The sequence below is a fragment of the Amphibalanus amphitrite genome, unplaced genomic scaffold, assembly GCF_019059575.1.
Source record: "Amphibalanus amphitrite isolate SeventyFive unplaced genomic scaffold, NRLGWU_Aamphi_draft 000003F_arrow, whole genome shotgun sequence".
Classification (NCBI taxonomy): Eukaryota; Metazoa; Arthropoda; class Thecostraca; order Balanomorpha; family Balanidae; genus Amphibalanus; species Amphibalanus amphitrite.
The window spans coordinates 1-13,940 of NW_024881500.1; the positions used below are offsets into that span (position 1 = coordinate 1).

Sequence of the window (13,940 nt, forward strand, 5' to 3'; positions counted from 1 at the left end):
GCTCGAAGACAAGGGAGCGGGCTGCTCTTTTGTCGCTGGTCGTGACACCCGCTCGTTTTCTCTGCCACCTTCCGCCTCGGTGTTTTCTTCAGAGCTAGTCGCTATAGAGAAGGCTTTGTGTTTCATCGAGGTTTCTGGCAGTCCCTTTTACTTGATTTTATCTGATTCTCTTAGCAGCTTATTGGCCTTACGTACTTTTAACTCAGCTGACCCCATCGTGCGGGACATTTTAACTCGGCTTACGTCGGTGGAGCAATCTGGAAAATCAGTCCGTTTCTGCTGGATTCCCAGTCACGTCGGCATTGAAGGCAATGAGCTTGCTGATGCTGCTGCCAGACGCGCAGCCGCAGCACCCTGCACTCGGCGCTTGCCTCTGCCTGCCCGGGATTTTTATCCGCTGGTGCGACCCTTCATGCTTTCAAAGTGGCAGGCAGAGTGGGATTTGTGTGTAAGGAACAAGCTGAGAGAGTTGAAACCAACTCTAGAGCCTTGGCAGTCTTGCCTGCAAGGCAATCGTTTCCAGGAAGTGGTCCTCTGCAGACTCCGTATTGGTCACACATACGCGACGCACAGCTATCTCCTTTCAGGAGGTGAGCAGCCTTTGTGCAACAGGTGTTCCGTGCCTCTAACCGTCGCTCACGTTCTTTTATCTTGCCCACTCTTTGAACGGAACCGGACACGCTACCTGGGCTGTATTGCTCCTGGTACCACTATCCGCCACCTATTGGGTGACGAGTCACCCTGGGTTTTATCCGGCAATATTTTTTCCTTTATCCGTTCGGTCAACTTCCAGGTGATTTACTCAACCTGACCCAATTCCTCTCTAGTCTACTTGTCTAGTCAGTTGATTGTTACGACGCTCTTGCGTTGTTCTATCTTACCTTGCCGTTTTTATCAAGTCTTTTACTTTCTTAGCCTTGGTATATAGAAGGTCTCTTGTTTTGAAACACTTGTTTTATTAGAGTGACGTTATGGGCGCAAAATGACCTTCGCAGTTGGCGCGCCCTAAAGCCCCAATAAACAAACAAGGATGCATGACTAGGGCTTGTTATAACAGCTGTTGAATCCACAGTTTTATTGTAACATTAAACATGTACCAATGGCATACTTATGCAGATTTATTGGGCAAAAATTCTTCTTCTTTTTTGCAAGTAAAACAAGTTTCAGCCCTCAGCCACTGCTTTTTCGCTTATTCATTCGAAGTTTCGTTTTGCCTTCTCAATTTTCATTTCGTTTGTCATAGATAGCGGCTTCATCGTTTGTTGTTTGCGGTAGCCACATAGTAGTGCTCAGCTGTTATGCTGATTGATTTTGGATAGTCTGCTCCAGCCATTTCTAGGCGGCAAGTCACTCCATATCTTTGTATCGCCCCTTGACCTGTTTCCCCCACCCCCGCGCCTGTACCCTCCGGCGGCCCGGCTGACGGTCAGTGTGTGTCCGTGTTCCAGAGCCGCAGCTGATGCTGACACAAGGGCCGGGCGTGGTGGGCCCGCCTCAGCCGGGCTACCCGGCGGCGGCGGCGCCCGGCTACGCGCCCGGCTACCAGAACGGGCCGTACGGCCAGGCGCCGGTCGGCGTGCCGCCCATGCCCGGCTACCAGGGCTACTCGATGTGATGCGCGCCGCTAACCGTGTGACCCACACGCAGCCGGCACTGAGAACCATTCCATGCGAGCGAGCGAGCCGCGCCGCCACTGCCGCCGCCGCGCCACACACGCGCGCCCGGCGCCGGCCTACGCTCCATGCGATGGAGACGCACGAGTGAACGAGCGCGCGAGCGAGCACCGCCCGCGAGTTGTTATTGTTCTGTCCGTACTGTGCGGTAGCGTGTGCAGCAAAATTGTGAGACGACGAGACGCTATCAGGAGGTAATTATCACTATTATTTAGCCCTAGATGTATTTATGGTGAGGCGAGTCCGAATGACGCGCAGGGCGGGCAGCGCTTGGTGACAGGAGAGAGAGCGAGCGAGCGAGTGCGGCCGACCGGGGCGGGGTGTCTGTCGGCCGTGGCCGGCCCGTCAGTGTCGTCGGTCCGTGTAGCCGGCAGTGAGCTGCGCCGCCGCCGTGTGAACGTGTTGTTCGTCGTGTTGGTGGTCCTCTTCCCCCGTAGCACGGCGCGGCTGTACATACCGCGCTGGCGGTCCGCCGGCCGCCGCCGCCGCCGTCGCCGCTGCTCTGGCGGCGGCCCAGCAGTCCCGTGCGTGTTTGGTAGCCGGCTTTTTGAGCAGTCATTTATCATCTATCTATTCACAACACTCTGAGTATTCTCATGATAACGTATTTAGTCAGTGTTAGTGCTGCCCCCGCCGCCAGGCAGCCGGTCAGTGAGCCCCGCACGAGGGCGCTGGCCGGGTGGCGCGGCGCACCAGGGCCACCCGCCCACCCGCCGGGCGAGCGAACGCAACCAGGCCGGCACCCCAGAGCTATCTTCGAGTCGGGAATATAGCGGACAGGTAACCGCCGAGCGTTTGGGACGGGCGAGGTCGATCTGAAAGGGTTGCGAAGAGATTAGAAGAGGTCGTTGAGAGGAGACAGCGCTGTTTCGGTGAAGGCCCAGTCGGTCAATGCGTTTGCTTATGATAAAGTTCCACTAGAACTCAGCTGTGCGGAACTGAGACCGGTGAGCAGCACACGACTTGGTATTTACAGTCACCGTGGTAAAGGTGACCGGCGAGCACTGCCTGCTAGAATCGGGTAAACATTGAATTAAAGGTAGTGTGCCAGCTTTCTTGGACCGTATGGAGTTAATGGCCCAGATAAGGAGAACCGGATTTTTAGAACTTATCCATACCTTCAAAACTCATGGAAACGTCTTAAATTCTTCAAATTTTGAGTACCCCAGTGTGAAATTCGCCCCGACGGGTTGTCGGTCGTACCCCAACCACATTTCACATCACTATGAACAATAAATGCACACACTGAAATCGCTATTACCTATATGCTCATCCAATCAAGTTTCGATAAACCCGTTCATCATCAGCTCCTGCGGTTCCGAACACGCCTGTTAGGTGGTGCGGTAGACCACGCCCAAAGCCAGGGCCCCGGTAACGTGAGGTAGCCGAGTCAGGGCAGCGTGCGCTGACCCAAGCCGGAGCCGCGCGTCCTCCCGGTGTCATGTGATAGCCCGCGGCTGCCCGCGGGGATGCGGTAGACCGCGCCCAAAGCTGCGGCCCCGGCTTGGGTCAGCGCACGCTGCCCCGACTCGGCTACCTCACGTTACCGGGGCCCTGGCTTTGGGCGCGGCTTCTGCTCATACTTTGTGGTGCGGTGGTGGTGCGTCGGGCTGCGCGCTCTGACTTCGGCCAAGAAAAATGCGTCAGCTGATCATTGTCATTCCTGCCACTTGCGTGTGGTGAAATGGGGTCATAACTTATAAGACGGCTTTTTCATATCAATATTTTACATAAAATCATATTTCAAACCATAAATAATGTTCGACAGCCAAATAAAAGAAACAATACCAATACGGGCTTACAGTTTAAGGCTCGACATTGTGTTGTCTACGATTAGACAGCTGATAACTCATTCCCGTACGTCGTATGGTCGTAACACTATAATGACCTTTGCTTATTGTCACAAGTGCGCCGCATTCGCGATTGTTGCCCGACGCCTGTTTGCAGGTGAGCCCACTACAGTTGTTATACATATCTAAAAACCGATAAACTTTTAGGCGAAAAAGGCACTATTCCAGGCCCATTTTTGATTTTCTTTGCGATATTAGGTAAAACAGAAGCTTCTTATCCTAGGAAAAATAAAATGGGAAATCTTTCAAAGGTGGCACACTACCTTTAACCCGCGCCCCACTGGGGGGGGCTATTTATAGCCCCCCCTCCTGTTTTCTGCAATAACTTCCAAACCGCTTGACGGATCGACGCCAAACTTTCAGTACCTTCGGCTGCATCAATTTGACACCTTGTGTCAAAATTTGAACTTCGTAGCTACCATAGGTCGGCCGGAAATGACGTCAGAGTGACGTCATGTTCGGCCGATTTCGACGCAAAACATTGAACCACGGCAATCGCTCCCAAGAGCTCAGTTTTTAAGCTAGATCCAATTTCTTTGCATGAAAGGACTCAGAATTGACCGCGCTATCAAACTGCTATCTCGGATTTTCAAAATTTTGAAAATTTCGAAAATTTTATATAATAATATTCAAAATTTATATTTTTATATTTTTTCAAAAAGTTTTTGACTTTTCGAAAAAAACCGGAATATATGTGACAGAACGCATGATTATGACTAACTCTAGCAAGTTTTAGCTAAATATCTTCAAAAATGGCCAAGTTATACGCATTATTGCAAAAAATTCACAATTATTAATTTTTCAAATCAATTTTTCAGTACGTATTTGGCATCGTACACCAATATAAATGGCACCATCGTGTTCCTGAGCTCAAACTGCATCCAATAGACACCTTTTTTGTTGAAAAATTTCAACTTCAAAATTTGACCTTTTTTGACCTGAAAGTGACCTGACCTAAGCTAATTCGACTCAAAATGACCTCGAATGACATAGACGACATCAAATTCGAAATCTCTGGCCTAAATGGACCATAAAACATGTGTCACGTGACCGACGCATGATATAATATTTTCGTGACCTGTGATGACCTGACCCTGACCTGAAAATCAAAGTACAAGTTTGGTACCCTCAAGGTATCTAGAGCATCTGTTCACGAGTGTGGAAACCAAAAATGAGCCTGATCTGACTTGTAATACGGCGGCCAGAGCCCAAAATGTGAACAAGCCAAAGTGCTAATAATTTTTACTTTGACCTGACCTGTGACGTCATCGGTGACCTCGAGGTCAATGAAATTAGGTTTCGCTCGACAGTTTTTCCGGAGCTATCAGACGCCGTTTGAATTTTGACGATCGGCCCAGTAGTTTTGGAGTTAGGAGGGGGGGCTATGAATAGCCCCCCCCCCCAGTAGGGCGTGTTATACACAGACCCCAGTGGGGCGCGGGTTAAGATCAGCAGGGTTTTATTCCCCTCACGAGCTGCTACCACTTTCGCCAATCATTCGCTATCGACCTCGGCCTTCCACTGACAAACCAACAACCACAGACGTGTTGTGATCGCGTTTATTGTGACTGGCAGGCGACTGTTGGATTACACAGACCCCTCACTTTGCTCGCAGTGGTCGGGTTCAGGCATTCACGAGCACAATAGCGCAGAAGGTAGCAGCTGTCGGCGGCTGTCGCGAGACCGTCGAGTCTCTACGCGTTCATACGGCCAGCAGTTATCAAGCATGAGAGAATAATTTTCTAATTTTCAGGAAGGCTATCTGTGGGACTCGAAGTAATCTGTAATGCTGAAGCATTGATAGCCAACAGGCATGGCATGGTGAGCACGCACATGAACACGCTCAAGCGCAATCCGTTTCGGCTGCATTCGAAGCGACAGTAGGAGGAAAGACGACTGCAGTCTGCGTGCGGAGATATTGTCCAGAAAGATGTCCCGAGGCGGCCAAAAGGCGCATCATTGCTATCGTAGGTCGCACATTTGATAGTCCCGTTTGAATGGTAGTCTCCACTTCCCAGGCATCATAAGGAAGCTAAACAGATCTCATGTAAGGTAAAAAGGGCTAGGAGTAGCCAAGAAAACTAATGTCGTAAGGTTTGTGAGCATGGGAGGCGCCGGACACATCATCAAATCGTCCAATGAAACGGTCAGTGAAGGCATCGTATCGAATAAAGAAGACTGAGTGCCAGGAGCGAGGCAACCGCCTGTTTTCACTAAACGACCTAAGCAATAATATACAAACAACGCAAAATTACTTAATCGTACACATACCTAAATATTCGTAACATTTACCGGCGGGTGGGGAAAAACGGCTCACAATGAGCGACATCGGATAATGAAGTCGCAGGCAGCCACCAAGCACACTTGAAACAGTCAGTCTAGCGCGACCATCCGACACGTAAAAATCGAGCAAGTCACCTGACACGATCCACATGCACCACAGAAGCTGATTACATTGCGAAGCCTTGCTGAGAAGCGTCCGAAGCATAAATGTGACCGTTCACGGAATAAGATTTTGGGAGTGATTTCCAGGACGGTACAAAAATGGCTGGAAGCCGATCTAAGTATGCACCTAATGAAGGTTTTGTACAGCTTCATTTCGCATCAGTCATGTCTCTGCACAACTGAGTGAAGAGTCACTCACTGTTGCCGATCACTCCATATCGGTGGAATGATGACCCGCCCCGGAAACACACAACCACCATCCTGCAATTTCAGATTCCATACATCATATAGCACACTAGGCTCAGCTCGGGAAAAGCAGAACCTGAACACGCACGCTACACATACCGCAAACACATGCACCTCTTTGGAGATACTGGTTAGCAGACGGTGAAATAATTTTCCAATACAAATGTTTTCGTCCTAAAACGTTTACACCGTTCTTTCAGTAGGATATATCGCACATCAACCATACGTTACGCGGCACTCCGGTTGGAACCGGGTCGCCAGATACTGTCGACCCACCAGTGACTCGGGAGGGGGAGGGGGGACTGTAGGATCTTCCGCCCCCGAAATCGCCTCCGAAATCTGCATCTGGTCCGGAACAGCTCGACCCGCCGGCGAGAGGGGTCGTTCGCTGTTTGTCCGTCTGATGCTGGTGACATCTATAACATTGATCGGTAGCGCCACCCTGAATAGTTCCAGCTCTGAGACAGACACTCGTCACCCGGCGCGGCGATCTTCCATATATATCAGCGAGGAAGTTGACTATTCAGCCCCACTGAAGCATCATCATGAGGCGTGCTCGGTTCAGTCAGCCGACACTCAGCTGAGCTTCGGTCCACTGTGAGCGAGCACTGACTGACTGCACTCCTCGACGCTCGGCGGCGCCCCGTCCCGGGCCGAGACAGGCCCGCCGAGACCTGCAGCCTCCCCTAGCGACACCGCCAGCTCAGAGCCTCAGCAGCGACCAGCTGGCAGCCATCAGCAGCGCGCTGGCCGCCGTCGAGCCGGCCGCTGAGGACGCCGCTGACGCCCGAGGGGTGCTGATGTCCTTGGGTCCGATCAGCACCGCGTCGATGACGTGGATGTAGCCGTTGGTGCACTCCTCGTCTGCGCGCAGCACGCGCGCCTGCAGGCTTCTCCACTTGACCAGGTACTCTGGGAGAGGCAAGAAAACCATTCGGTAAGTGTGTATGTAGACATACAGGGTGTCCCATAAGTTCGTTCTCACCTAAATTTTACGTTTTTAGGCTCTCTTGCTTAAAGGCACGCTGAAATTGGTTCGTAACTGAGCTTACGTGGTTGCCATGGCTGGTAGAAATATGCTCCACAGTAACTAATTTCTGTGGACAAAATAGTTTTTGCTAGAGAGCCCGTTTCCTACAGAGACGGCTAACGCCGCAACATAGAGGTCTCCGATACGGGTACGTCTCGGTATTTAGTCAGCACGTGACCATTCGCGACGATTGAGGGTGATTGAGGCCTACCAGTCTGTAGACAATGTCCATCGCTAACTGGACGCACAGTCAGGCGCGTAACCACCACTGGGGACACTGGGGACCGGTCCCCAGTAACTTTTGGGTTACTGGGGACCGTCCCCAGTAAAACCGATGACCTCAATTTGCTTAAAAAACCAAATATTGTCTCTAAATTGACGTGAAATGTGGTCAACGGAAGACAAAACTATGGATGTTTTGTTCAGCCCGCGCCCGGGTAGGCCTCTCAACAACTTCGCCATGGTGGGGGTAGGTTCTTTTTGGCCACACCAGATTATCTCGGAAAGAAACAAGCTGGAAAGACGCGGTAAAAAGCAACATATAGCTCGCTACAGTATCTTCAGAATTACCTATGTCATTTTGATCAGGTCACCGCTGAGGTCACTGGAGGTCACCAAAGGTAAAATTTTCACGAACTTTTTGTTCCCAATTTTGACAACTTCTCATAAATCGGCGCACAAGTCGGCAACCAATAGAGCTGCAGTGCTGCGGGAAAGTGCATTCGATAGTTCTTTCAAAGGCCTTTTCTGAATAGTGTTCTCAGATTTGACCAAAGGTCAACGGTTTAGCCTTCAGGTTGGCGTTTTGGGGAAAAGGTTTTTGTATCATAACTTTTAACTCCAAACTTGTATGACGCTGATTTTACCGGCATCGCGTTTGTCTCGTCGAGACGCGTCGAATGAACTATACGTTGACCTATTTGACCCGAGGTCAAGGTCACGGAAAAGGTGATGTTGCATTGTCATTCGATTGGTATTGTTGAGCTGTTTTCATTCATGGTGTTTTTAGCGCTCTAGCATGTTTCTGCCTAGAGTTATGGTAAAAAAAACTATTGGAGATGTCTCATGACCTGAGATGACCTCAGGGGCATGGAAGGGGTCACAGCCACAGGAACAATTTTCCGGTTCAGTGTGTCATGTTTACCCGTGTCACGGTGTTTGAATGTGTTTTCGGCCAAAAGAAGAGCATTTCAATTTTTTTCTCATTGACTTATCGGAGGTCGCAAAATTGACGTGACATTAGGTCACCAACGTTAAAACTTTGAGGTATAGGTACGAATTGTCCATACTGATTTTCCTCATGCAAAATCTCGAGTTTCAGACTTCTGGGATGTAAACTGTAGGAATTAGAGATGCCACTTTTGAACCCGCGAACCCGCTTTCTGCGGGTTTTAAAAACCCGCAGGATTTGTTGCGGGTTCAAGAAGCACAACTTAGTCGTGTGGCGGGTATTTGGCGGTCATATCTTAGAACCTGTAAAATAATTTTCTTTTTTTTAATGCAAAACACAATGCTTGGTGCATTTGCTCAGGTTAACAATAAAATATTCAACAAAACAATTTTAAAACAGAAGCAAATATAAAAATATATCCAGGAAGCACATTTCAAATGCAAAACAACCAGCATCCACACTAGGAATGACAGTCATAATTTTTTTTAGAGGCTTGACCTGGTGACCTGACCTTAGGTGACCTGAGGTCAAAAGATTCACACGATGCGAAATTGAGGTATCATAAGCTATACCTACAAAGTTTAGCGGCGGTGCGCGCCGCGGTTTTCTTTACACGTGCAAAAAGAAATGGCAGGTGTGGCCAACCCCACTCTCCATTCGGGGAAAAAATTATCCTAAAATATAATAGGCATTTGATCTTCGCGGCCCACCATGTGGTCCCCAGTAACTTCAGACTCGTGGTTACGCGCCTGCGCACAGTCAGCAAGTGACGCCGATGATTTGTCGGGAGTCAATCACTGCAAGTTTATCCTCTTTCCAGTCAGCCCTCAGGAGTAAGCCAAGTGGCCAAAACTGTGTGGCGCCAAAGTGGCCATCAAAAAGGTCAGAGGGTTATAAAGTTGGCAAGCAGACTTTTCAGGATGGATTACCAGCTGTCGCTGTCTAAGAGTGTTCTTTCGAGGTACATAACTCAAGGTGACTTAAGCTTTGCTTACTGGAGGGCTCAAAACAGTCAAAAACGTCTTAAAATGGCCAAACATGAGTTTCGTTATGCCTGAGGCTAAAAAGACTAGAGAGCTGATGACATCAACCAGGTCATCTGGACTAACTAGTCCACGTTCGAGATGAAACACCCGTCCAAACCCGAAAACAACCCCATAAGGGCGAAGGAGGAGGCCTCCGTTTCGTCCCGTTATGTTCCTATGCAAAAGGCCAGGGTCGCGGTATTGTGGGGTTATAGGCGTCCAGACGCTGACCAGGTTGCGATTGGTGTTCCAGACCAGAAACAGCTTTGGGAAGCAGAATGCTTTTCCAAGAAAATCTAGGAGGAGTTTCAGCCCTCAAGCTGAACTCGAACCGCGAATATGAACACATTTATAGAGGAGAAAATGGCATCCGGGAGGTCGTAGGCCCATCTTCAGGCAAGACAGTGCATCAGTGCACAGGTCAAGCAAAGCTTAAAGGGACACTCCCACCTTAACATTAGTTTTGAGTTGAGATAGCCAAATTGGTGGCCATGGCCTGCAAATACCGGTTTGGGCACTCACAACATCGACAAATGCTTTAATTCGGAGATATGGAATTTCAAACTTGCAGTTTTCGGATTCTAAGGGGCTAGTGCATTGGTATGCCCCCTTAGAATTTGTGACGTCAGCGGAGATCTAACGATTTTTAAATCTTTTACTAAAACGTTTGGTAGCACGCGGTGGTATATGCTGCTTTGCGCGCAACAAATGCCGCACTTTCAAATAAAGTCGCTAGGAACAGCGGAGATCCCAAAAAGTAAACAAAAGTTAAAGTCTAATATCTTGAAAACCGGTGAATATTTTTCGATGAAATTTGGTAGATATTCGTTTTCGCTCTTTCTGAACCGAGCGACATCACTTTCGTGCCAATTCATTAACTTTTTTGAAGGTGGGAGGGTCTCTTTAACCCGCGCACCGACGGGGGGGGGCGGATATCCGCCCCCCTGAGGTTTTTCGCGGATAGCGGGAAAACCGCGGCGCGTAGCGCCGCGAAATTTGGTATGACTATTCTCTCATCAATTTTACACATGGTGTGCAAGTTTGAACCTCCTAACTTTTAAGGTCAGGTCACCAGGTCACTTTGAATGACCCAACCTCAAGTCACTTTTTTGCAACTTTGTCACCGTGCCAGAGCTACAGTAGATGTCGGAGGCCTTTGAAAGTCGCAGGATGTTATTAGGTCATTAGTAGCTACAATTTGTATATCTCGGAATTTTGATGTCGGTGACCTAAGGTCAGGTCAATTTCGCGACCTCCCCATTATAAGTCAATGGGGGAAAAATCAACTCCCTGTTTTTACCACTAAAACGGGTCGGAATGGCCCCATATACCATACATGACTTCACATACGATCAACCTTCACTACCTTGAGGTCTGTTTTGCTGTTGGGCAGCTGTAAGGTCATGTGACGTCATCAAAGGTCACCAAAGGTTTTTTGCCAATAACTCCTTACAGGAACAAGATACAGCCGCGCGGATGGTCTCATTGTGTTCAGCTCGTCAAGACGCATCGAATGATATACATGATGACCTCGAGGTCACGTGACCTGAGGTCAACCTTTGACCTTGACCTTTCGAGGTCAACATATATATCATTCGATGCGAATTGACGAGAGGATCACGATGATGCCCTTAGTTTGTTCCTATCTTGACTACTTCGAAAGTTATTCGAGAAAAACCCTCTCCATATCTAGCGCCGCCATTTTGACTTTTTCGACCCCTGTGACGTCATCTTTGACCTGACCTGAAAATGACCTTAGTAAAAATTGTAGACCTTGTCCGTGCGTATCCGATGCCGTTTACCGCTTGTCGCTATCTTGCTTCGTTCTCGAGATCTCAGGGGGGGGCGGTCATCCGCCCCCCCCCGTCGGTACTAAGTTGGCGCAGACCCCCGTCGGTGCGCGGGTTAAAAGCGGTGCAAGGAGACTGTGACAAGCGTTTGTGGCAAGATCACATGCCAGGCACCTCATCGGATCAAAATTTCATAAAAATGTGTTGGTTATGCTGAAATTTAGGCTCGTCGAAGCGTAGCGCTGTTCCAGCCTCGAGGAGCTCCCGGCGCATGTCAAGCCAGTCTGGGTTAACTTTAAGCCTGCTATGCAGCCAAACATGCCGGTTGGCATGCCGCAGCATGTATTCATGTGTTTGCCTATTAAATGGGGAGCACATTGAGGGGTTATAAATATATCAAAACGCAATGTATTCTGTTTCACATGCAAATATAATGTGAGAACGAACTTATGGGACACCCTGTACGCTCTACCAATCGACGCATCAGGTCATGTCTGTTATAAGTTATAACCACGCTCGAGCCAGGTCCAAATGGGTGCGCTAGAGACAAGCAGCACATTTATCTCGAAAGACGTTTGAGGAAGCCGATTGGAACAAAATATATAAAGACAGGAATATAAGAACCGAATCGACATTAAATACCCTACCTACACTTGAGTGTAGTGACCTTTATCCGCCCGACAACGGCGTCGCCCCAGCCCAATCGATACCGTCGTAATGAACCGTCGGCCATTGATTTTCCAATAGATCGGCTGCCAGGTCACCGACACAGTGTAATTGGACAGCCGGCGTGCCGTGTGGAAATACCTCCGGAAGCAATATCGTCCCTGTTGTCAGGTCGGGTGCCGACGGCAGATTTAGCGTCATTTCCGCGACGAAACTGTCGCTTCACTACCAACAGATCGACTGCATCAGACTATGCCAGCAGCATCAAGCTTTCCTGAGGGTTTATCCCTAGTCGCCAGTGACACCTACCTTGCGATCCAGGCATGTGCTCCACCTTGACCGTTTCGCCGTCAGTGGTGGTGACACTGCCATTCGCCGCAGTGATGTTGGCCATCTCCTCAATGGTGAGCGCCTGGTCCGCTATCATGTGACGCTTCAGCACGGCGAGGACCTGCGGCAGCGGAGGACGGCAGATAGTCAGCGGACGGAGGACGGTGAGGGTACTGAGCTCAGCGACTATCCTTGCCAGCCTGAGCTACCCCGTCTACATTCTGAGTGAAACCGCCCCTTCAGGCCCCATCTCCGGGCTAAGGAAGCCTTGACCCAGAGAGGTCCTACCTCCAGAGAGGATCTGCATTCCCAGCCTAATCAACCCTGAACACTGAACCGGAGTGACCCCACCTCCAGGTCTGATAACTGACTTCGGGTGACTTCTGGTCGGCGAAGACGGCGTTGTAGGAGGTGTTGAGCTGTGCCTTCAGTCGCTGCCAGGCAATGTCAGACGGCAGCAGGAGTGTCATCTTCTCCGCCGACTTCAGCTGCTGGGTGAACCCACTCTCACGGGCCAGTGAGCTCGTCAGGCTGTCGGGGAAATAGCAAAGTTAGACGTTTGAGACGTCGCAGGACCTCATTTACGTAATGTTTCAATGAACAGATGGGGCCGGGTAGATAAAATCAGCACGAATCCGAATAGTCCGTTGTCTCGTATGAATCCAAGCAGTCCCATGTCCACTGGCTGTTGCACTCCACTCATTTTGTGCTCCACTGCTCACCCTTAACCGTTATCGGACTGGTTTGAACCCAGATCGGTCTGCCCAACTGCACCCTCAAGCTGACCTCAGAGCTGACCCCCGACTAGCCCACCCAGCTCTCAGACTAACTTGACCTCCCCGTGTTCGCGCTGACCTGGTCACTAGCTGACCCATCCCTCCTCCGCACTGACCTGGCCACTAGCTGACCTGACCTCCCCGCCCTCGGACTGACCCGGCCACTAGCTGACCTGACCTCCCCGCCCTCGGACTGACCCGGCCACTAGCTGAACTCGCCCACCCCGCCCTCGGACTGACCTGACCACTCGCTGACCTGACCCACCCCGCTCTCGCACTGACCTGGCCACGGGGTCGGTGCTCAGTCGCTCAGCCACCGTCTGGTACGGAATGCCCAGGAAGCGGTCGATGATGTGGATGACGCCGTTGGACCGGTCGATGTCGGGTATGATGACGGTGGCGTTGGTGCCGCCGCCCTCGACGGTCAGCGTTCGCTCCAGGCCGCCGTCACCGGTCAAAGACAGGTACAGGGAGCGGGAAGGCGCGTCCGATGCCACGCTGTAAGGCTGAGAAAGCAAGGAGGGCCGTCAGAGAAGGGCCGTCACCAGCCACAGAGAGGTACAGGGAGCGGGACTGACGGCACGGTGTAGGGCTGGAGGAGGGGTGTTTGCGGTTACAGTGCCGGCGGAATAGAGGCAGACTGTCCTAGGAAGGAACGAATGGTTGTAATCTGAGCTGAGCTGATCCTTTGGATGGGTGGGAAAGTGGAAAAGAGCCAGAGGAATAGAAGCACATGGCAAGGCTTGACGGCTAACTCCTTATAATTGCGTTATAGTTGTCTCACCGGTGTCACAAGCCCGTGGAGTATCAACGCAGTTCGTGAGCCTTGTGACGTAACTTAACCCTCGCCCGTATAGGAGGGGGGGGGGGGGTCGAACGGACCCCCTCGGTTTTTCGCGAATAACTCGCGTAAAAAGCGGTCGATCGCGACGAAACTT

General features: G+C 50.5%; 1 protein-coding gene across 1 annotated transcript in view; it reads right to left on the reverse strand.

The window, feature by feature from the left end:
* Positions 1 to 5,066: 5,066 nt before the first annotated feature.
* LOC122369529 (fasciclin-1-like) overlaps positions 5,067 to 13,940 on the reverse strand; it is a 117,137-nt gene continuing 108,263 nt past the window's right edge. Inside the window, exons 11-14 of the mRNA XM_043344373.1 lie at positions 13,285 to 13,508; positions 12,598 to 12,757; positions 12,206 to 12,347; positions 5,067 to 7,126 (exon numbers count right to left, since the gene is read on the reverse strand). Coding sequence (XP_043200308.1) covers positions 6,918 to 7,126; positions 12,206 to 12,347; positions 12,598 to 12,757; positions 13,285 to 13,508 — 735 coding nt within the window. The 3' untranslated portion in view covers positions 5,067 to 6,917. The remainder of the gene's footprint in view (positions 7,127 to 12,205; positions 12,348 to 12,597; positions 12,758 to 13,284; positions 13,509 to 13,940) is intronic.